The 26821-nt window shown below is 40.2% G+C and overlaps 1 protein-coding gene and 1 long non-coding RNA gene across 13 annotated transcripts in view; one reads left to right on the top strand and one right to left on the bottom strand.

Annotated features, from left to right (window-relative positions):
- LOC129060186 (uncharacterized) overlaps positions 1-17468 on the bottom strand; it is a 51038-nt gene extending 33570 nt beyond the window's left edge. For all 3 annotated transcript variants that reach the window (XR_008526692.2, XR_008526693.2, XR_008526691.2), the window contains exons 1-2: positions 17178-17468; positions 15889-15961 (exon numbers count right to left, since the gene is read on the bottom strand). This is a non-coding gene — a long non-coding RNA (uncharacterized LOC129060186). The remainder of the gene's footprint in view (positions 1-15888; positions 15962-17177) is intronic.
- ZSCAN12 (zinc finger and SCAN domain containing 12) lies at positions 1181-25347 on the top strand. 10 transcript variants are annotated; one of them, XR_655141.4, is made up of 7 exons: positions 1181-1292; positions 2466-2935; positions 7882-8026; positions 9180-10326; positions 18212-18630; positions 19950-20062; positions 20206-25347. XR_655141.4 is itself a non-coding variant. In XM_063725146.1 (5 exons), exons 2-5 carry the CDS (start codon positions 2534-2536, stop codon positions 18330-18332), a joined length of 1815 nt encoding a protein of 604 aa, XP_063581216.1. In that variant the 5' UTR covers positions 1181-1292; positions 2466-2533; the 3' UTR covers positions 18333-25347. The 10 variants fall into 10 exon arrangements, 2 of the variants coding, with proteins under 2 accessions (XP_063581216.1, XP_054414575.2); XR_010140417.1 differs by having other exon boundaries at positions 18212-18720; XR_008526676.2 differs by having other exon boundaries at positions 9180-10504.
- Positions 25348-26821: the final 1474 nt, after the last annotated feature.

Below are 26821 nucleotides of genomic sequence, written 5' to 3'. Positions count from 1 at the left end.
TACATTTAGATCTCAGATCCATTTAGAATTTATCTCTATTGTGATGTGTGGTGGGAAATACAAATCCAGTTTTACCTTTGCCAAATGGTTATCATCCCAGCACAACTTCTAAGTTCTTCATTTCCCTGTTGATATGTGGTGTCACGTTCATCATTTACTCAATATCCTTACATACCTGGATCTATTTCTGGTCTATTCTTTCTCTCTGTTAATACACTAAAATCATATGGGTATGTTCCAGTATCTGATAAGGCTGACCCTCACCATTTTTCTTTTTCATGGGTTTCCTGGCTATTCTTATTTCCCCACTTGAACTTTATAATCAGTTTATCTAATTCCAGAACAATATTTATTGATATTTTTGTTGGAATACTACAGTTGCATACGTATTTAGGGAGGACTGACCTCTTTGAGTCTTTCCAAGAACCTCATATCGTTTTCTGTTTGTTTAAATGTATACTTGGCCTTTTAGGAACGTTTTAAATCTTTCCCCATAGAAGTTCTGTTCATTTCTTGTTAAGTTTATTCCTAGTTTCACTTTTTTGCTGCTACTGTAAATATGGTCTTCTCTTCCATTTTATCTCGTAACTCGTTATCATTGATTATTCACATATATAAAGGCCGTTGATTTTAGTGTGTTAACTTTATATCTTGCTATTTTACTAAATTATCCTTTTTTTACAGTTTTTCCATTGAACCGGATTTTCTGACATATAATCATACATCAGCACATAAAAGAGAACATCAAGAGAATCGTGGATGGCGAAAGAGCCGGCAGAAACCAGCCGGCTGGCCCTTGAGAAGTGTGTGTGGAAGAAGCCCCTTTGCCACCGCTAAGCGCGGATTTGGGAAGGTCCCCCGGAGAACATCCCTTTGAGGCATCTCTAACGTCAGAGACACAGAATCCCAAAGTGAATGGAGACGCAAGGGATTTCCCTGTCTTAAAATCAGTTCTACAAGCCTCGACCACCCATCGGGTCGGGGGAAGTGTGGACAATGGCTGGGTAAAGAAGAGGAGAAAGATAAACCCGTTCCATTTACCCGCGGGCCTGAATGCCTTCAGCTTTCCTCCCACGTAGACGCGCGGAAACACTACCGAGTTGAAAGCCCCTTTCGCCCCCTTCCTAGAGCGGCCGCGGAAGTGCGCCCCGCGCGGGCTGGTTCTTAGCACCCCCGTGGCCGCTTCCGGGCTTTGTGGGTCACTTTTGATGGGTTCCGGGTCCCAAAAGGGTTCGAGGCCTCTTGCCTTCGCTCCGTAGGAGGGAGTTCTCTTCTGGCCCTGGGGGCCGCAGGTGAGCGATGTTGTCCTGTGTACGCTACGAGCAGGTGGGCGGGAGATTGCTGTATTCCAGGCTCTGGCCGGTGCAGAGTGGACCCGGTCCTCCCAAACCCAGGCGGATCCGCAGGAAGCTCTCCCTCCCCAAAGTGCGTTGGGACATTAGGATGAGGGGTTGGCTCCCAGTCTCTGCAGCAATTCCAGGCTGTAAGACCCATACCTTCCGCGTTTGCTTCGGGCTGTGTATCCTTGGGTTCAGCGCTTACCGACATTTCTGGACAGTGGTGGGTCACAGACTCTCGCCAGCGTCCTAGGGACCCTTTCCTGGGCCTTCCTCACTTCAGATTATAATCACAGACCACGAGGTTTGAGGGAAGCCTTAAAGAGTAACCTCTTCAGCCTTCTCACTTTATAAATGAAGAATGAGGAGCAGAAAGATTAAGTCCCTGAGGAAATACATTTACATGACTTTGTTGCTTTTGTGATTTCATGGTTTCCACCAGACATCTGGACATTCAAAAGATAAAAATAACTAATCAAGGATGTCCTAACCTTTTGTTATTATTATTTACTTGATCTAAATGTTAGTTTTATTCCATTTGTCTTTCATTTAGGACCAAATGAGAATAAGTTTACTAACAAGTCTTACTCTTAAGTCCTGAAACAACTTGGCACCTTTCCTCAGTCTTTCTCTTTAAATTGGTCTAATCTTTTTTTTTTTTTTTTTTTTTTGAGACGGAGTCTCGCTCTGTCGCCAGGCTGGAGTGCAGTGGCGCGATCTTGGCTCACTGCAAGCTCCGCCTCCCAGGTTCACGCCATTCCCCTGCCTCAGCCTCCCGAGTAGCTGGGACTACAGGCGCCCGCCATCACGCCTGGCTAATTTTTTTTTTTTTTTTTTTTTGTATTTTTAGTAGAGACAGGGTTTCACCATGTTAGCCAGGATGGTCTCGATCTCCTGACACCGTGATCCGCCCGACTCGGCCTCCCAAAGCGCTGAAATTACAGGCGTGAGCCACTGCGCCAGGCCTAAATTGGTCTAATCTTAAGTATTTTCTATCAGAGTATTTTTCTGAGTAAGTATCCTATATTCATCTGGAGGCCAGATTTCAAAGGTCATAGTTAAGTTCTCAGAATTTGCAGTTTGACTTTATGGTAGAGTTTGTATTAATAATGATGGCTTATTCTTCAGGACTGTCCAGGAATACATTTTCCAGGTGAGATCTTACTTGAAACACCGGTAGTTCTAGCACAGCTAAAATGGCATCTACTTGGGCTATCCAGGCCCACATGGACCAGGATGAACCTTTGGAAGTAAAGATTGAGGAGGAGAAATATACCACAAGACAGGATTGGGACCTGCGTAAAAACAACACCCATAGCAGAGAGGTCTTCCGTCAGTACTTCAGACAGTTCTGCTACCAGGAGACATCTGGTCCCCGTGAGGCTTTGAGCCGACTCCGAGAACTTTGCCATCAGTGGCTGAGGCCAGAGACCCACACCAAAGAACAGATTCTGGAGCTGCTGGTGCTGGAGCAGTTCCTGACCATCCTACCTGAGGAGCTCCAGGCCTGGGTGCAGGAGCAGCATCCAGAGAGTGGGGAGGAGGTGGTGACTGTGCTGGAGGATTTAGAGAGAGAACTGGATGAACCAGCAGAGCAGGTGAGAAAAAAGATGTGACTTCTGTTTGAGAAAACATAAATTGTGGATTTCTAGGCCAGAGTGAAGAACAGCCATTTTTTCACGAAGCATGTTTTTGACAGTTTGGTGCATCAGAAAGGGGCATGAGTTTCACGGAAAGTTGGCTAATGTGGTCCCAATTTATTTAAACTTTTCTGTGGAAGGATTTTATATTTCTCTATTAAGCTACAAAATTCTGTTTGATAAACATGCTGCTCATCTTAGAAAACTTCTAAGACAAGAGAAGGTATCAGAGAGATGAAAGTAGCAGGACGGGAAGCAGTCTCTTGGAGGGGCATCACTCTGTTGCACAATACAAATAATTAAGAATTAAGGTTTTGCAGATATATCCATTGCTCTGACTCCATTACAGGGTTTTAAAATGGAGAAATTAACTATTTCAGGGGAATGAGATGTGGGAGTACAATGGAAAGTTAGTGAGGAGAGCAGGGTGGGGATCTGTGTTTCTTTGATTAGCAGAAAGCCCAGTTAGGTTGGAAGGGTGAATTCTGAATAGCAGAGTTGAGATAGTGTCCAGGACCTTGAATGTCAACCTCTGGAATTCAGATTTTATTCTGTAGGACAGATGCCCCCAACCTTTTCTCCTTGAGTCTAAATGAGCTTTACTAATTGTAAGATGTAAAAGAGAACCAAATTATGTAGAACGTTTTTGTTTGGTTTTTAATACTAAAATGAGACAGTGGTTCTCAACCAGTGCGAATTTTGTGCCCCAGAGGGCATTTGGCAATGTCTTGGGACATTTTTGGGTGTTATAACTCTGGGAGGTGCTGCTAGTATCTAGTGGATCACTCAGAGAGGTGCTGCTAGCATCTAGTGGGTAGAGAGGGCAAGGCTAATGCTAAACCTCTTACAAAACACAGGACAGCCCCAGACAACAAAGAATTATGTGAACCAACATGTCAGTAGAGCCAATGCTAGCAAACCCTGGTATAAAGAGTTTGAAATTTAGGGAAATAATGAAATGGAAGTATAATCTAGCAATGTGATACAAAATACAATAGAGAGGGTAGGAACATGTGGCAAAAATATCTAAGTTTGAAATAGGATCATGAGGCCAGGCGCGGTGACTCATGCCTGTAATCCTAGCACTTGGGAGGCCGAGGGAGGTGGATCACCTGAGGTCAGGAGTTCAATGCCAGCCTGGGCAACATGGTGAAACCCCGTCTCTACTAAAAATACAAAAGTCAGCCGGGTGTGGTGGCACGTGCCTGTAATCCCAGGTACTTGGGAGGCTGAGGCAGGAGAATCACTTGAACCTAGGAGGCAGAGGTTGCAGTGAGCCGAGATTGTGCCACTGTACGCCAGCCTGGGCAACAGAGTGAGACTCCATTTAAAAAACAAACAAACAAACAAACAAAAAGAAATAGGATCATGAAAGTGTGATTACCAAAGATGAGGCATGTCTTAGGTAAGAACTGGAAATGATGACAGGTTAGCTCTATTAAATAAAGAAGGAAGAACCAATGGAGAACTCTTTACAGAGCAATGTATTCTAAGCTAAACACTTGGGATTTTAAGGTTGAAAGACTAGTATAATGGAGACACTCCTAACAAAGTTAAAGACTGTAGGAAACAATTAAGCACATATTTACCGAATGTCTGTTTGGACTAGGTACTGTTTTAGGCACTGTGAATGCAACAGCGAACAAAACACAGGGGGTTGCTGCTCTCATGTAGATTCTGGTCCACTGAGACAGATAGTAAATTAAAAATCAACAAACCAGCCTGGGCAACATAGTGAGACACCCATCTCTATAAAAAATACAAAAATTAGCCAGGCAGGTGCGTGTAGGCCTAGCTACTTGGGAGGCTAAAGTGGGAGGATTGCTTGAGCCCAGGAGATCGAGGCTGCAGTGAACCATGATCATACCACTGCACTCCAGCCTGGGCGACACAGCGAGACCCTATCTCCAAAAAAAAAAAAAATCAACAAACATACAAGATGTAGGTGGTAATAAATTCTGTTCAAACAACAACAACAATAAAAGCAGAGAAAAGGAATAGTGAAATAAGTGGGGATTGTGCTGTTTTCTGTAGACTTGTCAGAGAAGGTTTTTCAGATAGGTGACATTTACAGGAGAAATCTGAATGAAAAGAGCAAGCCATAAGCTATCAGGGATAACAGCATTCAGGCAGAGGGTCTTGAAGTGAGAATGTACTTATCATGGTGGAGATGTGTTTGTCAAGGAGGAGATGAAATAAGATGCTTATAAGATTATATTATGTCAGAACTTGTAGGCCATTATAAGAATTTCGAATTGTGTTCTGAGATGGAAAGTCATTGGAGAATTTTGAACAGAAGAGAGATATAATCTGACTTGAATTTTTAAATAGTCACTCTGGCTACTGTGAGAAAGTTCCACAATGGGGCTGGGGTAGGCATAGGAGTAAAAGGTAGAGGCAACAAAACCATTTTAGGAGCAATAATAATAAGCAATAATCCAGGCAAGAGATATTGGTGACTTGGAGTAGAATAGTAGCAGTGGGAGTGGTAAAATGTGATTGGATTCTGGATATATTTTGGAGATAGAGCTTGACAGGGTTTGTTTTTATATAGAATGTGGAATATGAGAGAAAGTAAGTTACGGATTATGCCGAAGTATTTGGTCTGAACATCAGATAGAGTGGATTTGTCATTCATAGAGATGGTAAAGACTGGGAGAGAAGTGGGTTTGGGGTGGAAAGACAGGAATCAAAACTTAGGGTTTGGGCCAGGCAGGGTGGCTCATGCCTGCAATCCTAGCACTTTGGGAGGCCAACGTGGGCAGATCACCTGAGGTCAGGAGTTCAAGACCAGCCTGGCCAACATGGTGAAAGCCTGTCTCTACTAAAAATACAAAAATTAGCTAGGTGTGGTGGCAGGCACCTATAATCCCAGCTACTCAGGAGGCTGAGGCAGGAGAATCGCTTGAACCCAGGAGGCGGAAGTTGCAGTGAACCAAGATCTTGCCACTGCACTCCAGCCTGGACGACAGAGTGAGACTCTGCCTCAAAAAAACAAAAAACAAAAAAAAACAGGGTTTAGACATGTTAATTTTGAGATTCCTATTAGAATCCAAGCAGAAAAGTTGAGCAAACAACTAGATATAATAAACTGGAATTCAGTGGAAGGGTCTGTGCTAGAACTACAGAATGGGGGCTTTTCAGAATATGCATAGTATTTAAAGCCACGAGATAGGATGAGATCATGAAGGGAGTAATGAGCAGTAGAAACAGTAGCTAGGGAGGTACAAAGAATGGGATTCTTAGATGCAGGCAAAAGTAATTTGGTTTTAAATGTGCTGAATTTGTATTGCCAACCAGTTCTTTCTCTGAAAGCACTGCACGGGGCATCTAATGGAGTTTACAGCTTGATTTCTGAGGCCTGACCAGAGATCCCAGAATAGAAGGTACAGCTCACAGTACTGGCCCTTTCCCTCTGCTTTCTTTTTTCAAAATGTGAGATATCAAAACACCGTTTTCTATACATCTGAGATAGCATTTTGCTGACTCTGGCTTTTATTCTGAAGACTGAGGCTACAAAATGAAACTGTATCAGGGAAATAGAGGCAGTATATGGTGATTTCTTAGTTATAAAATTTAACCTTTGAAGAGAATGGGGGAGTAATTTGAGAGCCTGTTGTATGCCAATCCCTGTACAAGGTGCTTTATACAAATGTTATTTATAATCTCAGAGAGAGTAAGTAACTAGCCCAAGGTCACAGAGCTACTAGACTAAGAGAGAGAGTAAGTAATCCGTGTGATTCCAAATCCCTGCTTTTTACAATACCTTGTTGAAGAAACCTGTTATTTTTAAATGCAAGAGGAAATAGGTCCATGGAAGAATGGGAGCCACCCAGTGGCTGAAATTGCTGAATAAATGAGTTAGTTAACTGAGGGAGCAAGGGTCAGAGGGAAGCCAAAAGTGATGGGATTGAAGGCAAAAGTAGAGATGTAAGCCTTGAAAAAGAGAAGACATCATCCTAAGATAGAAGAAATGGAGAGGAGTATGAGGGTGGAGATAGATAAAATGAAGAGTAGATGATTTTTGAGATGATTGTGATCTTGGATAAGTATAAAATAAGATAATCTTCCGAGAGAGAAGTGGGACAGGCACCTCAGAAGAGCAGAGACTATTGGGAACAGCTTAGGGAATTAATATGGAAGAGATTTCTCTCCTTCTCTTCTTTTCCCTTTCTTTCTCCTCATTTGTTCCCTTCGACTTTCTTTTTTTTTTTTTTGGGAGCTACGGTGTCTCTGTCACCCAGGCTGGAGTTCAGTAGTATAATCATAGTTCACTATAACCTTGAACTGGGCTCAAGCAAACCTCCTGCCTTAGTCTTCTGAGTAGTTAGGACTACAGATGTGCGCCACCATGCCCAGATCATTTTTAATTTTTTTGGAGAGATGGGGTCTTGCTATATTGCCTAGGCTGGTCTCAAACTCCTGGCCTCAAGCAATCCTCCCACCATGGCATCCCAAGGGTGCCTTTTTTTCTTTTTATCATTTCTCTACATTATTTAGCTTTACATATCCCCTTTCCTTTTCCTCTTTCTCTCTTAATGTTTTATTTTACCCTAAGTTCTATCTTATTTCCTCCTTTCTGCCTCTTTTCACCTTTTTCTTCTCTCCTTTGTTTTGTCTTTCTCCCTTTCCTTTCTCCACTTCTTTGAGCATAAGATAAAGAAGTAAAAGTGGCACAACCAACATAATTTAGCGGTAACAACAGGAGAAATTACATCTGGGTGGAGAAGGGAAGATTCCCCAGAGGAGGCAACGTTTATATTGGCCTTGAAGAATGGGTAGGGTTATGGCAGGCTTATATCTGGGAAAAAGGTCATTTCAGGGTTCAGCCACTGCCACAAATAGTATACTTTTTGTTTTCTGTTATCAGAGTGAGTCTGTCAGCCTCATCTCATTTTCCTCAGGTCTCAGCCCACACTGGGGAACAGGAAATGTTCTTGCAGGAGATGGTACCTCTAGGAAAAGAAGGAGAACCCAGTATGTCCCTCCAGTCCATGAAAGCCCAGCCAAAGTATGAATCTCCAGAACTTGAATCCCAACAGGAGCAAGGTAAAGAAGAAAGACCCATCTTGGGAGGAAGGGGAAGATGGGTAACATAGGACATTGGGGCTTTTTTGTACTTGCTACTGTTTCTGATCATTAAAGTCAAAAAGGCCCTCTCAGAATCTGATGGCTCATATATAGACTCTCAGACAGCCTGGTTTGTCACTCTTCAACCCTTACTTTTTTGTATATTCATATTCTTCTAAATTCTGGCTTTACCACTTAATGTAGTCCTTCTGATATTTCTCTCTCTTTATACTGACCTCCTTGCTATTTTTAGCCTTTATCCTATCAGACAATACCTCTATCTTCCACTTGCACTATATTCTTTCTGCTTCATTAAATAAGACTTTGCTCCATTATGTCTGCAACTAACTTTCAGATGGTTCAAGAAAAAAAAAACTTGTATACTTACAAAGAAAAGGAGTAATAGGCTGGGTGCAGTGGCTCACGCCTATAATCCCAACACTTTGGGAGGCCAAGGTGGGCGGATCACGAGGTCAGGAGTTCGAGACCAGCCTGACCAACATGGTGAAACCCTGTGTCTACTAAAAATACAAAAATTAGCTGGGCGTGGTGGCGCATGCCTGTAATCCCAGCTACTCAGGAGGCTGAGGCAGGAGAATCACTTGAACCCAGGAGGCGGAGGTTGCAGTGAGCTGACATCGCGCCACTGCACTCCAGCCTGAGCAACAGAGCAAGACTCTGTCTCAAAAAAAAAAAAGAGAAAATAATAAAACAAATGTTGCAAAATATTAAAAGTTGGTGAATGTGTGAAAGATCCACTACCTTATTTCTACTTTCTCTGTATCCTTTTCATTTTCATTTAATTTTTTAAGTAGGTAAAAATGTACATGGCTCAAAAACAAAAATTTTTTAAGTTATTTAATGAAAAGTTTCTATTCTACTCGATTTTCCCAGCCACCTAGTCTCTTCCTCCTACTCTGAAATAGGTTGTAACTGTTACTAATTTTTTGTGTGTCTTTCCAGATATTTTTTGATGCATATATGTTTTCCATATTGAAACAAATATATTTTGCTCTCTTTATGACTAAGATGGTAGAGTCTTGCATTTTTTATTTCTTAACAGCTGCTTAATATTAAAATGTATGGATACATTTGAAAGGTAGAAGAGGTAACATTTATGATCCCTTCTTAGTTTTAGATGTTGAGACTGGAAATGAGTATGGGAATTTAAAGCAAGAAGTTTCTGAAGAAATGGAACCACATGGGAATACATCCAGTAAATTTGAAAATGATATGTCCAAGTCTGCTAGGTGTGGAGAAACTCATAAACCTGAAGAAATAACAGAAGAGCCCTCTGCATGCTCCAGAGAAGATAAACAACCTACCTGTGATGAAAATGGAATAAGCCTGACTGAGAACTCTGACCATACTGAACATCAGAGAATCTGTCCAGGAGAAAAATCTTATGGATGTGATGACTGTGGAAAAGCTTTTAGTCAGCACTCACACCTTATAGAACATCAGAGGATCCATACTGGAGACAGACCCTACAAATGCGAAGAATGTGGAAAAGCTTTCCGTGGGAGAACTGTGCTTATTCGACACAAAATAATACATACTGGAGAGAAACCCTATAAGTGTAATGAGTGTGGCAAAGCCTTTGGCCGGTGGTCAGCTCTTAACCAACATCAGAGACTTCACACAGGAGAAAAACACTATCACTGTAATGACTGTGGCAAAGCCTTTAGTCAGAAAGCAGGCCTCTTTCACCATATCAAGATCCACACAAGAGACAAACCTTATCAGTGTACTCAGTGTAATAAAAGTTTTAGTCGGCGTTCCATACTTACTCAGCATCAAGGAGTTCATACCGGCGCCAAGCCCTATGAGTGCAACGAGTGTGGAAAAGCCTTTGTTTATAACTCATCCCTTGTTTCCCATCAGGAAATCCACCACAAAGAAAAATGCTATCAGTGTAAGGAATGTGGGAAGTCCTTCAGTCAGAGTGGCCTTATTCAGCATCAGAGAATTCACACTGGGGAAAAACCCTACAAATGTGAGGTATGTGAAAAAGCTTTTATTCAAAGGACAAGTCTTACAGAACATCAGCGAATTCACACTGGAGAAAGACCCTATAAATGTGATAAGTGTGGGAAGGCGTTTACTCAAAGATCAGTCCTCATGGAACATCAGAGAATCCACACTGGAGAGAGGCCCTACAAATGTGATGAGTGTGGGAATGCCTTCCGAGGAATCACCAGCCTCATTCAGCATCAGAGAATCCACACTGGGGAGAAGCCCTACCAATGTGATGAGTGTGGAAAAGCCTTCAGACAGAGGTCAGATCTTAGTAAACACCAGAGAATCCATAATAGAGGTGGTCCCTATGTACGTAAAGAGTGTGGGAAGTCATTCAGGCAGAACTCAGCTCTTACTCAACACCAGACTATCCACAAAGGAGAAAAATCTGTTTCTGTGTGATGACTACAGGGAAGTTATCTCACAGAGTTCAGGCCGGTGAGAAATACTATTTAGCTTTACAATTATTGGGGCAAAACTTCAGTCACCATTGTTATAAGGAAACCTCAGATATTTAATAAGAATTCACTATGTGCTGCCCATTGTATTAGGTGCTGTGGAGAACAAGAAGATAACCCCAAACTCTTTTCTCAGAGAGTTTGTAGCCTAGTTTGGGATAGATAAGATCCACATATTTAGTCAAATAAGACTACAGGAGAGTAGAATAGATGCACAAGATGGTGTCGAATGAAAGTGGTACTTTGTAGACTGTAAGTGCTGTAAATTCTAAAGGACAGGTTACTTTTGCCTGGAGTGGTGAAGAAAGATTTTATTTAAAATAAGGATTTGATGGGCAGACTTAGCAGTCAAAAGGGAGAAAATGGGTAAAACAAATGTAAGCCAACGTAAGAGTGCATGTGGTTTGGAAGCATCAGGGAAAAGACTAGCCAACCTGAAGTAAAAGGTTCATGCAAATTGGGCAATCAATAGCATTAAGCTAGAAACAGCTTGGGGACAGACTATAAGAGGGCCAGAATGTGAATAATTTCATCTAATACTTTATAGCACTTGAACATTTACAGAGCACTTTTCTCAATTCCTAAAATACGTTGGTAAATCAAAAGCATCCTCCATTTTAAAAATGAGAATACGCTTGCCTATGGAGATGGCGACATAGCTATAATCCACACAAAGAAAAAGACCAGTAACCTAAGTGCAGGTCTCTTGACTTCTAGTTCTGGCCATTACACTAGTGATCCTCCAACTTTGATGAACATCAAAATCACGTTAGGAGCTTGTTTAACATCCCTGAATCCCACTCACATTCTGCTTCATTAGGCCTAGGATGGGAGTTGAGAATCTTCATTTTTATAGCTCCACAGTTACTTAATATACTTTAAAATTTGAGAAACGTTGAGTTGAATGACAGCTGACTTCATGGCTGTCTGCGAAGTGGGGAAGCCTGAACACAGTCCTATAAACTAAAGGCCACTGCAGACTTTTAGCACAAGGAGATCCTTACAGGGAACATGTGCCATCAGCTCTTTGGGGTGAACAGGGAATTAGACCCCCCCATCATGCCAAAAAACTAGGGTTTTAAGGTGGTCTTTCCATCCCTTCAGATTTAAGTATTCAAAGAAAAAGAGACAGACCTACATTCCAAGGGTCTTCTGAGTGCAAGGCCTTGTGTTGTTTGTTTATTTAGGGGAGGGCCTGGTGCTCTTCTCTGTTTTATGCTTTACCTTCTTTTATTTCCCAGATCTCATGTTAGCACTATGTTCTGAATTCCCTAATAATTGCTCTTGAGAACTGATTTACATTTTGTTGGTTTGTTTACTTCTTGAGCACATAAAAGGACCCCAAATTAGAGATACTATCCCTTGGGCTTCTGAAAAATGAATCAACCAAAACTGGTTGACTCTAACCTGGCCTTGCTGAGTAAAAATTCTGCTTTGGATGAGAACCTGTCTTGATTATTTTAGTGGACAACAGACAAGCCACATGGAAGTACACATGGCTCCTGATCTGTCTTTTTATTTACAGAAATCATTTTTAATCTCTACTGAGATGGCCTGTTATTTCCTTCCTTTTCTACCCTGCCACAGCAAACTCCACAATTTCTGGGACTGACTTCCTACCACACTCCAACACAACTCCAGTCCTCTCTTCTCTTCACACTTCTAGCTGGTTAGTGGGTTTGAAGTGGTGAGACAGTGACAAAAGGGGAAGGGGAAAAATAAAAGAAGGGTAATCTGCATTCTTCCTTAGTAAGTCCCACTCCTAATTACCTTTCTACACAGCCCTGTGTCTTTGTCCCATCTTCTCTTCACTCCTACAATATACTCCCCACCCCTATTTTCTTAATGCCCCTGTGTCTTGCCTCTCTAGCCATAAACCCTGTATAGAATTTCATCCCTGGGTTGGAACTAGAAGCGTCTCTGGTCCTATAGGAATATTATGTTTCTAGCTAAGTTGTAAATATGAACACATATTCCCATAGAAGTCATAATGGTATAAGTATTATAATTCAGGTATATTAGGTGTCAAATTGGCTTCTGGGATTGGAACTTACATGACTTTCTGTGTGGAAAAACCTTCTTGAGTTCACAAGAGAGAAAGGCAAATGAACAGTTGAAAAACAACTTACTCATAAGTTGAGGACTGCTTAGTTAGGCTTTTTTCATAACCCCAGCATTGGAGTTGCACACGTGAGGCACTGAGGTAACTGGGATTGGAAACCTAGTCTTTTTCCTCCAGGAAACAAGGAACCCAGAGTGAGCCTGGGAGCTCTGTAGCTATAAGTATGTGAGGCTCATGCTCTACCTAAGTTTACCCTGCCTCCCATTTCTCACATAATGAGAATGCAAACTTGTAACCAAACCAAGGTTCAGCTGCTTGCAGCTCCAAAGCCAAAACTTGGGAGAGAAGAAAGTTGGTGCGAGGAAAAGCAGATTTATTCAGAGAGCCAGCAAACTGAGACGATGGTAGACTACTGTCCTAAAGTACCATTTTAAGACAGTACAAATTTTGGGCTCGGCTCTTTTATGTTAAGGGCAAAGGGAAGAGGACAGAGTTGGGATGAAGAGGTAACCTATGACCACAGACATCTGGGCGCCGGCAAGAGTCCAAGGAGGTTGGGAACTTCTTTGTCATTGGTTGGGTCACAATGCTTCTATAAATCTTTAACAAAACGTAATTGTTATACATACTTCTTTAATCCCAGAGTTAGTTTTTAAAACTACATGATTGCTGTTTTTGCATATTATCTCTGCTCTAAAATTAACCTACATGGAGGAATGGGTAAAGACTCCTTAAAATGGAGTTAGTTATGTTAGTTCTTTTGCTGTTTCACTGTTAGAAACTCTTCTCAGTGGAGGGGACTTTATTTAGTGATGAGAACCTGTGTGAGAATGTTCTCCTTACCAAACATGCTATGCATACTCCTTATCTAATCTGATTTTATAGACTTGTTATCCAAACTGAAATTACTGTTCATAGTAACTTCAGAGCCTCTCTTTTAATCTGACTGCTCACTGGAATGCAATCATTGTTTTAAACTTGCCTTCTACTCCTCTGAGTGCCTTTACGTGGGGTCTTTCCAGTTCATTTTCTGCTTAATATGTTCTGTCATTGCGCACATTCCTCCATTTGCCTTTCTGCACACTACTTAATCTTTCTTATATGCCTAATATTGTAAAGGGACCATAAACAAAGACTCAGAACAATGGAATATGCCTATTATAGGAGGGTACAGTTCATACTTGTTTAAAAATAAATGTGGAGGCTGGGTGCGGTGGCTCACGCTTATAATCCCAGCACTTTGGGAGGCCGAGGTGGGCGGATCACGAGGTCAGGAGGTCAAGACCATCTTGACAACGTGGTGAAACCCCGTCTCCACTAAAAATACAAAAATTAATCGGGCATGGTGGCACATGCCTGTAATCCCAGCTACTCGGGAGGCTGAGGCAGGAGAATCGCTTGAACCCGGGAGGTGGAGGTTGCAGTTAGCTGAGATCGCGCCACTGCTCTCCCGCCTGGTGACAGAGCGAGACTTCATCTCAAAATAAAATAAAATTAAAATTAAAATACATGTGGGGGTTTTGTTCTGGTTATTTCTCATGCTTAAATACAGTTGTAGTACCAAAAAAAGGTGGAGTGACATGGAATTTCCAGGTAGGCATCAAAGGGGATTAAACTAGCTTTCCAGGATGAAGAGGAAATATAGTAGAATAAGGCTACTAATTGGAGCTAAATTGGCAATATAGGCAAATTGAAGGCCCTGAGGGGCAAATGGAGGATGTGACATGTTAGATACGGAATAGGAGTGCTACATTGGGGAGTGCAGTGAAGAGAGAATGCTTTGTGATGAAGTCAAGAGTACATTTTGTGGATCAAATATAGATGTGGTGTGACAGTGACAAGATCCTAGGAAACCAGAAACCTCTGAAGCATTTTATGTATGTGGATTTTGAAATAACAATAATTTCCATCCCGGATGGAATGGAAGAATATAAAAGCGAAGCAGGTCCAAGGTAGAAATAATGGTCATTAATTGTAGTAACAATGGCCAGATAGAAGTATCTGATGTAAAACTTGAATGAATCATGAAGCTTGCAAATAATATTAAGGATAAGAATAAGATTGACTGGCTTGTCTTTTCTAATTGGTTCAAAGTAAACAAGACATTAAGTGTTTAAGGCAAAAAGCATGGAGAGGTTGGGGAAGAGCCGAGTTTCTAAAGTAATGAAAAGTGAGGTGAGTTTCAACACGGGCTGTGAATGAAAACGTAGCCTGACAATCAAACTGATTCCAGAGAGTGCAGTGGGAAGTGACTGCAGAGGAAAAAAGAATGGGGCCCTCCTTCCAAAAATAAATTGTATTAAGAGGTTGCCAGAGTTTGAGGTATGAGATGAAGCTAATGAGGAAAGACAGTGGGATTGAGCAGGGCTCCGAATTGAGACATCTCAACTGTGTAATTAGGTTGGTTGTAGAGAGCACTAAGATACAAGAACTCAGGCAAGTCTGCATTCCTGTACTCAGTACAGAAGTAGCCTCTTTTGTTAATATGCAGATTATTTGTAGAGTTGTTATAGTCAAAACAAAGCTGTTCTTATTGGCCATCTTTTGGAATTGAGAAAAGGATTTATTAATGACAATACTGCACACTTATTAGCTGCTTACTAAGGGCCAGACATTACTAAATGCTTTACTTACAACATTTCACTTTCAGCTGGGGAAACTGAAATAGATAAGCTAAAGCTGCTCAAGGTCCCAAAGTTAGTATGTGGTCAGGCCAAGATTTGAACCCAAGCAGCCCAGTTCCAGAGTTCACACTTTTAACCTCTGTGATACACTTCCTCTCTTTATTTCAGTTGAACAAACCATGTGTTGCAGTGGTAATTCAGTGTCTTGAGTAATTATCTGTAAAAACTTTTTATCTCCAGTCATTATTCTGAAAAATGATTCAGAAAGTCCTAGAGTCCAAACACCTCAGGTAATAATATTATCACCCCCTCTGCATACCAAATCTTGGATGAGGTTTGGCCAGCATAAACAGCTCTACTTCTTGTTGCCTGCACAGTGAGGGTGTCACAGGAGACATTCCACTTTAAAAATGGGCTCTTTATATGAAAAGATTACCCTTCTTAGCTTAGAATGATAAATCGCTCTGCATTATTCTCACAGAATAAGGAATATTTGGCTGTCTAATTTAATACAGAAAGATTTAAAGATTTGTCCGCAAGTATTGATAACCCATTATGGATCTATCTTTAATGCGAGTTTTTAAAAGTGATTTTATATTAGAAGATACTTCTTGGATTTAAAAATGCACACACACACATATATGTGATATATGATATTTTTCTTTGCTTAAGACTTACCAATTTTGCAGTTCAAATGGTGACCCTCCTAACTCCACAAGGCCAGAATTTGAGCGAATGTTTGTTGTTCAACCTAGACATAATCATTCGATAGCCTTTAATTGAATCTCTTCCCAACTTTTATCCTTTAAACCGAAAAGTTACATACCACAGTCACTACAGCAGCTCTTTTTATTGGAATTTCTTTGGATCCTCTCCCTCTCAAAACGTTCTGTGTGTGTTTGGTAAGGAGTCCTCACACATTATTTTTTACTTGTATTTCTACATATATATATATTAACGTGTAAAAAGTATGAATATTTTTGTGTTGTAATTTGTATTTTATATATATCTATGACCTCATGTATATAATGTTGGCAAAGCCAACTATGATAAGTGTTTTAAACTTTTCAGTTGGTTAGCCCCCTAGCTTACATTGTAAGACCATCATTTAGAGCCAGCAGTTTTCCCTTGATTTCATCTCTTGAAGAGACAGTTGATTCTCTTCATACACGTTAAAAACACCATTTAGGTGTCTGAAACCCATCAGTCAAGGGTTTCAGACACCTATCATAGTTCAAGTTGATCTCTAGGGTATATGTCTGTTTGCTCCTGACAGTCATTTTCCTAAGCCCAGTTGGCCTGCTCCTGGAAGTCCCAAGAAGGGCTCCATAGTGGAAGCCATTTGTTACTTCTGATTTATGATTACATCATCATTACTCCTCTTCAAGCTTGCTGGGCATATCTTAGTGTTTTGATCTAGTGCCTTAGTTCTGCCTACTTCAGTAATGAATTTAGGAGTAGATGTCTCCTCACTTCATCCCTGATAAATAAAGATTGAGGCAGTTTAGGGACTCTACAGCTTCCTCTGGCCAAATTCCCTACTTATTCCTGAGATAGGGTTTAAGAACCTGGATTCTAGAGACGGATTGCCATGGTTCGAATCTCAGCTTACTAGCTAAGTAACTTTGGGCAAGGGATTTAACCTCTCGTCCCTCAGTTTCCTCCTATGTAAAATGACAAGGATAAAAGTACCAACCCAATGTAGATTAAATGAGTTTACGAAGTGTTAGAATAGTACTTGGCACATTAGTGCTTTACAACTGCTATTTTGATTGTTGCTGTGGGCTCTCTCAAATGCATTGTCTCTAGATGCCAGTGCCCCAGGTCGAAATTTACCTTTAACCAAGCTGCATGTTTCCCAGACTGCTGCACAGTCCTCCTAGCCCTGAGATAAAAGCTCCCACCCAGGTATACTTTTACTTTCCTGCTGGAGAACTGACGAGCAGTGGCCAGCAGGGGACACTTACCGCCCAAGCTGGAAAGGAGAGATTTCTTCCCTTTTGTCTCCGCACCTGTTAGTTATCAGAGGTGCCTAGCAGCCCGTGCTATCCGAAGTTTGCCTTCGGAGCCGCTCTTCCGACATTCTGCAGCTGGAAGGCCGGCCTCGCACGGGTCTGACGCGCCCCAGCCTGGGAGCATGGGCCCCTGGGGTTACCTGACTGCTCAGCTGGAACTCGCGCTGCTCAGCTGGGGCGGGGTTCGGCCGGGCAACCACAGAGAAAGCCTCCAGAATCCTAGAGAAGCTGAATGCTGAGACAGCCGTTGACGGCAGCGGCACGTGAAAATACCGACCTTTCTGGCCTTTGTGACGGACCTTTGGAGGCGGGTGGTGTCAGGTTCGTGCACTCCGGCCGTTCAGTGTCTCTGGTGAGGTTGGGCCTGATAGGTTGAGAGCTGCCAGGGGAAGTTAAGGAGGACTTCCAAGTTTTGAGGTATCAGGAAAACTGGCTGTTGAGAAAAAGGAGTCTGGGTTCCCCGTTTGGTGAAAGGAAAGTTGGGTTCATTTGGGGAAATGATGTGATTCATGATTTTCCCAAGATCGACGCTGAGTACAAGAAAAGACAGAATCCACCTAGCTGTTGTGTGACTTTGAGCAAATTACTTAATCTCTCTGTGCCTCAGTTTTATTCTTCTGTCAGTGAGATTATAAGTGTCTACTTAAATGGCTGCATGCATGGTGCATTTTAAATAAATATTAGCTGTTGTTATTTTTCATTTCTGATGTTCTTATCTCTGCCGTTTATATGGGATATTTTGAAGTAGGGGGGAGCCAAGGGAAGAGGGTCATGATCTTTAAAGTTTTATTAATAAAAACTTTTAGAGAGTAAAAGGCTAGCAGATGGGGCTAGCTAATAATTTGCAGTCACTCTTGCTTTCCTAATTTATTTATCTTCCTGACAGAGTTCCATTTTCTTTCAGTGCCTTGTTCAGATAAGTGAGTTCTTGGCTAAAGAAGTAAACAAAATTTAGCTTCTGTTAACATTGTTATTTTATGCCTCAGGAGGAAGACCAGCTACAAGGAAATACTTCTGAAAAATCACTCTGAACCCCAAGCTGGAGTGAATCTTCTCCTGAGCTCTCTCATTCCAGAATGGCAATCTTGTTGCAGGAAAGATCTCTAATAGTGACTGATGGTAAGGGAAGAAGGCTGTGCCTAGAACAAAGAATCAGGCTGGCAAAGAAATCACAGGTCTTTCCTCAAACTTTAAATTGTTACTCTCTGGAGATAGCTACCTGGACTTTACAGAGCTGTCAGAAGACTCGGGAAGGTTTGCCAGCATTGGAAAAAGCCACTTGGACTTCACAGAGCTGTCAGAAGACTTAGGAAGCTTTGCCAGTAGTTCCTGAGACCAGAAATACATATTATGAAGCAGGTGCTGGAACAGGCCCTGGCCCCTACTTGTGAAGCTGCAGATATAGGTAAGATAATATCATCCAGAATGTGGAGACGAGGCAATCGATGATGCTGGAAAAGTCGAAGAAACAGTTTGAATGAAGGACAAACCACAGGTGGGAAAGGTTGGGAGGATCACTTATAGCTTGACTAGCAAAAGGCTTTGGGAATAGGATAGAAAGCAGCAAACCTGAACTTTAGGATCCACCAGATGTCTCTGGAGCCATAACCCAACATTTCCCATCAATAGTAGGTTTTAATTCTCCTGCTATTTAGGTGCATCTCTGGGACCTCCTCTTTCTATATTAGGTTTTTTGTTTGTTGGGTGTTTTAACTTAGGATTTAGCTTCAAATTCCATTTCCTAAGACCAATTTTATCACATTGCCTTTAGGTCTCAGGCTAAAGGATAGACAAGATATGCGTTTGGCAAAGATAGTACCTTGGAATCAAAGGTTTGAGATCAAACCTAAGATCCTACCTTAGTTTACCTCTCAGTGTTACTGCCTTTTGATATGGAAAGCTGATGAGAGAGCGTCTCTGGAGAGAAAGAAGAGGAGAGCCTCACGGGGGAAGCTTTTAGAACTTTTAGTAGCATCCTCTCCCCAGAAACCTTGTCTCTACTCATCTCCTTCTCATTATCTACCTGATTCTTTAAGTAGGAAATCTCAGCCATATTTGTAGGGGCTTGGGGTTTTGTTTTTTTGACCCACTTAACTCCTTTAGCTTCAAAGTGTTGCTTTCTTACATTTTAGACATGAATATTACCTAGAAAAGTTATTTCCCCACTGTTAATTTTCCAGTTTATTGATTTCCCCACATCAGATTAGTATGTATTTTGAAACTGGTTTAGCTATTGTTTCAAGTTAACTTTGATCATATCCCGTTGTTTACTGATCCACTCAACAAATATTTATTGAACATTCTGTAGGTCTATAGTAGTAGCCAAGATACTTATCAGTGAGTAGAAATAGTCCTTTTAACTGTCCTTTACAAATTAAACTTTCTCTTGGTTTCATGATATTCCTTGTTTCTCAGCTTTGGATTCAAACTGATCTTCTCTTTTTTGATTATACTTTCCTGATTTCTTTTATTGTCACATTTTGTGGAAAGTCTTCCATGCACTTCCAGTCTCTTTCTGCCTAGCTGTCTCTTCTCACCCAAATTGGACCCCCCTACTCCTACCCTGCCACGTGCCTTCACAAAAATGAGATGCTTGTTTAGAGACTTAGAAAAGGCATGCACTTTAGGTAAAAGTGGGTTTTATTTTTAATCACTGTACCCTATTATAAATCTCATTTCAGAAGAGACAACTGACATTGGAATTGTCTGTGCATTTTGTTTTAGATGGTGTTACTGAGAAGGAAGCTAAGGACTTGACTCCAAAACAAAACAAAACAAAATCTGGAGATGCTGTATTTTGTTGGGGGGAATGTCTGTAGAACTGCAACATCAATGCAGTAAGTGTAGTAAAAGTTTTAGTTTCTGGTGAGTCATTACTCAGCATCATGGAGTCCACGATGAAGAGAATCTCTTTGCAATCTGTGCAATCAACAAGTTTTGAAAGGCTTTTGTTTATAGTGGAACCTTCTTTTCCCCCTAGAATAACCACCGCAAGGAAAAATGCTGTCAGCATAAGGAATGTGGGAAAGTTTTCAGCCACATGGCCTTATTTGACTTCAAAGAATCCACATGAGAGAGAGACTGCATAAATGTGATAACTGAGGAGGCCTTTGTTCAGCAAGGAAACCTTATACAAACTTGTATGTAGAATGTAGGAAGACCTTCATCCAGAAGCCAGGACTGACTGTGCACCAGAGAATCTGCACAATAAACATGATGAAGGTGGAGATGCTTTCTTCAGCATTGGAGAATTCACAGTAAAGGGAAACCCTGCCAGTGTGATGAGTATGGAAGAGTCTTCAGAGGTTGGAACTTGGGAAAAATCAGTGAGTGAATTCATATTAGAGAGGCTCTTATAAATGAGAGGATTGTGGGAACTTGTATAGACAGAGATCAGACCTCAACAAGGGAGCCTCCACAGTATTGAAAAGTTAATATAATTAATGTAAGTGGGCAAGTTGTATGGGGAATGGGTAGTCTAAATTGCTCATTTTAGCCAATAAAAACATTAAATTAGTTTCTTAGATCAAGAAAAGGAAATGTTAGAAGTTATTTTTCCCTTCCAGAGGGGTCTATATGTGTAAGCAACCAGGACTTTTCAAATAAGTTGCATCTCTGGATTTGTGATCTGTCTCCTGGATGATTATCTCTGTTTTGGGGGACAGGTATTTTTTCTTCATGCCTGCTCTAGTCTCATCTCATATCTTTAATTCATTCAGCGAGTATACACAATAGTATTATCGTCTACTGTTTGTTGTAAATATATATATATTATTTTCTTTTTGGTCTGAGTAGGCTTGTATTGGTACCCTAGGACACAAAAATCACATATATCATGTTTCAGTAAATGCAGTGAAAGGAACTACATTATTAAATTGCTGGGCATTTCTATAAATTTGGGACTACCTTTATATTCTCCAACACAAGATCATGTAGGTGTCCCTTCAGAGAGTATATTTTTCTAGCTTTGGCTTCCTTATTTTCTTTCTTTATTTTTTTGAGATGGAGTCTTGCTCTTGTTGCCCAGGCTGGAGTGCAATGGCACGATCTCGGCTCACTGCAACCTCTGCCTCCCAGGTTCAAGCGATTCTTCTGCCTCAGTCTCCCGAGTAGCCGGGATTACAGGCACTTGCCACCACTCCCAGCTAATTTTTGTATTTTTAGTAGAGATGGGGTTTCGCCATGTTGGCCAGGCTGGTCTCAAACTCCTGACCTCATGATCCTCCCACCTCGGCCTCCCAAAGTGCAGGGATTACAGGCATGAGCCACCATGCCTGGCTGTTTTTTTTAAGATAGAAAAATATACTTCACGTATAGCCTATTGACAGATAATGACTGATATTTTTTCTTATAGATAACACATAATAAACATTGTGAAGACTAATATGTTAAGTAACTTGCTTATTCTTTTCAGTTCTAAAACGTATAGGAAAGAATCTTTAGAAGCTGTCAACAAGTTGATAATGTAGCCCAATCTCTACCCATGATAGGAGAGTAAGGCTTATATATTTTATAGTAGGGCACTAAATACAGGAACCATGTATTTAAAAACTTTTTAGTGATTATCTCAGAATTCTAGGTGTCTCTCTGCTGTACATCCCTAAATTTTTTGCATAGGTATTATTAATACATTATTTTTAAAGATGGACTGCGTTCTGTAAAAAGCTTTTCCAGTATCTGCAAATCACACAGTTTTTTTAACTCTATTATTATTATATAAAATGATTTCTTAATATTGAACCAAACTTGCATTCCTAGAATAAACCTCACTTAGCCATGATGTGTTATTTTCTTAATGTATTAATGGGTTTACTTGTTAATATTTTACTTAGTACATTTCCTTCAATATTCATGTGAAATTGGCCCATAATTTTTATACTATATTTTTCAGGTTTAGATTTCACTCTTTTACTTGCATCATAAAAATAATTTAAGTCTGTGTTCATTTTTAATGCTCTAGAACAATTTATGAAGCATCAGAACTAGCTAATCTTTGAAGGATAGATTCTGATATGAAACCTTCTGGGTAATATGCTTTTTTGTGGGATAATTTCTTGGTAACTTCCTCTATTCTATGAAAATTATCTATTCAGGCTTTCTATTTATAATGGGTTCCATTTTGGTAATCTTTATTTGCCTTGGAAATTATCCATTTCATCAAGGCTTTCAAATTTATTTGCCTAGAATATGCAATGTAACCTAATGATTTTTAAAACAAATTTTATTTATTTTATTTTTTTAGAGGCAGGGTCTTGTTCTTTTACCCAGGCTGGAGTGCAATGGTGCAATCATAGCACACTGCAGCCTTGAACTCCTGGGCTCAAGGAATCCTTCACCTCAGTCTCCCAAGTAGTTGGGACTACAGGCACACACCACCACACCCAGCTAATTTTTTTGTTTGTTTTTGTAGAAACAGAGTCTCTCTTTGTTGTTCACGCTGGTCCTAAACTCCTGGCCTCAAGCTATTCTCCTGCCTCAGCCTTCCAAAGTGCTGCAATTACAGGCATGAGCTACCATATCTGGCTTCCTTATGACTTTTTAAACAGTTTTATGCAAGGAAATTGATATGTAGTGAACTGTATAAGTGTACAGCTTGATAAGTTCTAACATGTTTACACCTGTGAAACAGTCACTACCATCAATATGTCACCCAAAAAAGCTTCCTCATGTCCCATGATAATTCCTCCCACCCTTACCTGCACTCTTCCCCCCTCTCCAGGCAACCTTTGTTCTGCCTTCTATTGCTAATTTAGTTTGCATTTTCTGGAATTTTATATAAATGGACTCATACAGAATGTTCTGTTTTGGGGGGTCTTGCTTCTTTTATTCAGCATAAGGATTTCAACATTCATCCATATTGTTGGATGTATAAATAATTTTTTTTTTTTTTTTTTTGAGACAGAGTCTCGCTCTGTTGCCAGGCTGGAGTGCAGTGGCATAACCTTGGCTCACTGCAACCTCTGCCTCCCAGGTTTGAGTGATTCTCCTGCCTCAGCCTCCCAAGTAACTGGGACTGCAGGCGTGCGCCACCACGCCCAGTTAATTTTTGTATTTTTAGTAGAAACGAGGTTTCACTATGTTGGCCAGGATGGTCTTGATCTCTTGACCTTGTGATCTGCCCGCCTCGGCCTCCGAAAGTGCTGGGACTACAGGCGTGAGCCACCACACCCAGCCTGCTTTTGCAATAATTTTATCAGCTAAGCACCAGGTCTCCTGCCAGGTATTTGCACTACAGAAGTGTGAAATATTTACAGTTTATTGGCTTGTATTTCCTGCATTGGTCCTTTTATTTTCTTTTATCATGGGCTCTGAATTTATCTATTCTTAGAAGGTTTTGCATTCACCCTTAATCTAAGTATATATCTTATTCAATCGAGTTATTTGGTCAACTTATTTTGTAATTGGAATCGTTATTGAACTCCTACTTTAATAAAGGTAACACTGAAGATTCATAGTAGCTACTTAGTCTAATTTTATTTAGATATTCTAATCTGTTTCCAGTTCGATAGTATACTAGTAAGATAATCTACATAATATCTCTGTCCTCAAATATACTGATTTTAATTTTTCCTCATGAGAATTCTGTACAAGTTAGTCATTTAAGATATAAACAGTTTTCAGAAATGGTAGAAGAGTTCCCAACCATTTTACCACAGGACTGATGCGGTCTTCCACCACCCTGTTTTTGAAATATTGTGCCTGTTAAAATATAATTACTTAAGGCTGGGCGCAGTGGCTCATGCCTGTAATCCCAGCACTTTGGGAGGCCAAGGCAGGCAGATCACCTGAGGTCAGGAGTTCAAGACCAGCCTGGCCAACATGGTGAAACCCCGTCTCTACTAAAAATACAAAAATTAGTCTGGCATGGTGGTGGGTGCTTGTAATCCCAGCTACTTTGGAGGCTGAGGCAGGAGAATCACTTGAACCCAGGAGGCGTAGGTTGCAGTGAGCCAAGATCAAGCCACTGCACTCCAGCCTGGGTGACAAGAGTGAGACTCTGTCTCAAAAAATAATAATAAAATAAAAATATATATAATTATTTAATATCTTTAACTTACTTTCCTGTTTCTTATTAACTCTAGAAAAGCATAACTGGCCAAGTTCACTCTCATTGTCTGATTTATGTCTATATTAACAATCCATCAGCCACATAACAAGAATTCCTATCATTTCAGCAGCCACCCAATCTGAATTACCTGATTTACTCATTCAACAAATACTTATGTGCCAGGAAATGTAGGTATTGTTGTTAAAATGGTAAACAAAACATGCAAAATTTCTAGTTTTCACAAAGAATCTACATTCTAAGAGATGTAGGCCAGTTGACCAATGAACAAGTGAAAAATAATGTATGGGCATCCAGTTCCTGACGAGATGGAGCAGATACACTTCTCCCTATTTCTCCCACTAAGTACAGCTAAGACCCCTAGGCATTATATGTAAAGCAAACAAGAAGACACTGCAAGTTGAAGGGGAAAAGGCATTTAGGACCTTCAGGATACAGAGAAAGACACAGAGGTGAATTCCCTTGGTATTTTTATTTTTATATTTTTGTTTCTGCTTCATATATCTTCCAGTGACAGCGGAGACCGCATGAATTGGGTGCTAGAGAAGCCTGCAACTCAAAAGTGCTGCGGTTGATTCTACCCAGGGAGTTATTTCAGTAATTGGATTTTTCAGTTATAAAATTTCTATTTGCTCTTCTTTGAAAATATCTTCTAGTTTTTTCTGAGACTATTTCTTTGCTGAGACTTTTTTTTTCAAACATTTAACTAAATGCTTCCTGAAGCATTTTTATGGTGACTGCTTTAAAATCCTTGTCAAATAATTCCATCCAACAACAGCAGAATACATTTTTTTCTTTAAATATCCACAGAACATTCACAAAGAATGACTACAGACTGGGCCATAAAACAAACCTAACCAAATTTGCAAGATTGAAATCATACAGAGTATATTTCTGGCCACAATGGAACCAAATTAAAATAACAGACAACAGGAGAATCTCCAAACATTTGGGACTAAACAAAACAGTTCTAAATAATGCCTAAGTCAAGGAATAAGTCTCAAAGGGAAAAAAAAAAATTAAACATAGGCCTGAATAAAAATACAACTTATAATATGTGAGACATAGCTAATGAATGCTGAGAGGGAAAGTTAGAGCTCTGACTGCTTATGTTAGAAAAGAGGAATAGTCTCAAATCAATAATTAAGTTCCTACCTCAAGAAACTAAAAGATCAAGAGCAAAGCAAACCTAAGGCAGCAGAAAGAAGGAAATAACAAAGATAACAGAAATCAATGAAATTAACATGATAACAATAGAGAAAATAGTTGAAGCAAGAAAACCTGTTAAAGTTTATATCATAGAAGCAGAGAGCAGAACAGCAGGTTGCCAGAAACTGGAGAGGGGAGGATGGAGAGAGGTTGGTCAACAGGTACAAAGTTACGGTTAGATAGGAGGAATAAACTCTGGGGTTCTATTGCGCAGTAGGGTGACTGTGGTTAACAGTAAAATACTGTATATTACAAAATAGCAAGAAGAGAGGCTTTTGAGTATTCTTACCACAGAGAAGTGATAAATGCACGAAATGATGGATACACTACACTGAATCATAATACACATAGATATTTATCAAGATGTCTAGTTGTACTCCATAAATATGTAAAATTACATTGTGTCAAATACATAAAAAAATTTTAAATTGATAAAACAGGTAAACCTCTAGCAAGACTGGCAAAGATAAAAAGAAAGGCCAAATCACTAATAACAGGAATGAGAAAAGGGATATTATTACAGATCCTGCATCCGTTTGAAGGATCATAAAGGTAGATTCGAAAATTTGCACTCATAACTTTGACAACTTAGAAGAAATGAACCAATTCTTCAAAAAGTCCAAGTGGCCAAGATGAAACAGATAGTTTGAGTAGTTTTATAAACATTAAAGAATTGAATTCATAATCTAAAAGTTTCCAAATCATCAGGCCCAGATGCCTTCATTGGAGAATTCTACCAAACATGTGAAGAAGAATTAGCACCAATTTTACAAAACCTGTTCCAGAAAATAGAAAAGGAAAGTATACATTCCGACTCATTTTATAAGGTTAGAATTACTCTGATACCATAAGGAGACAACGGCAGCACAAAAAAGAAAACTACAATCTAGTATCCTTCATGAACTTAGATGCAAAAGTTCTCAACAAAATATTAGCAAATTGAATCTAGGTATTTATAAAAAGAAGTATACACCATGACTAAGGGGGATTTTTTTTTCCAGTACAAAAGTTTGTTTCAATATTTAAAAATTAATCAATGTATTTCATCACATCAACGTATATATATAGCAGAAATATTGTATAACCATACAATTAGCACAGAAAAAGCATTTGACAAATCCAACACCCATTCATGACAGAAACTTAACAGCCCACTAGAAAGAGAAACTTCCCACTTCATAAAGAACATCTACAAAACGTTTACAGCTAACTTCATACTTAACAGCAAAAGACTATGCTTTAACCACAACATTGGGATCAAGGCAAGAATGTCCACTCTCACCACTCTTATTCAACATAGCACTGAAAATACAAGCCAATG

This window comes from Pongo abelii, chromosome 5, assembly GCF_028885655.2.
Source record: "Pongo abelii isolate AG06213 chromosome 5, NHGRI_mPonAbe1-v2.0_pri, whole genome shotgun sequence".
In the NCBI taxonomy this organism is placed as follows: Eukaryota; Metazoa; Chordata; class Mammalia; order Primates; family Hominidae; genus Pongo; species Pongo abelii.
Note: the sequence above shows the minus strand (reverse complement) of the source record. Positions and strands in the feature narration are given on the sequence as shown.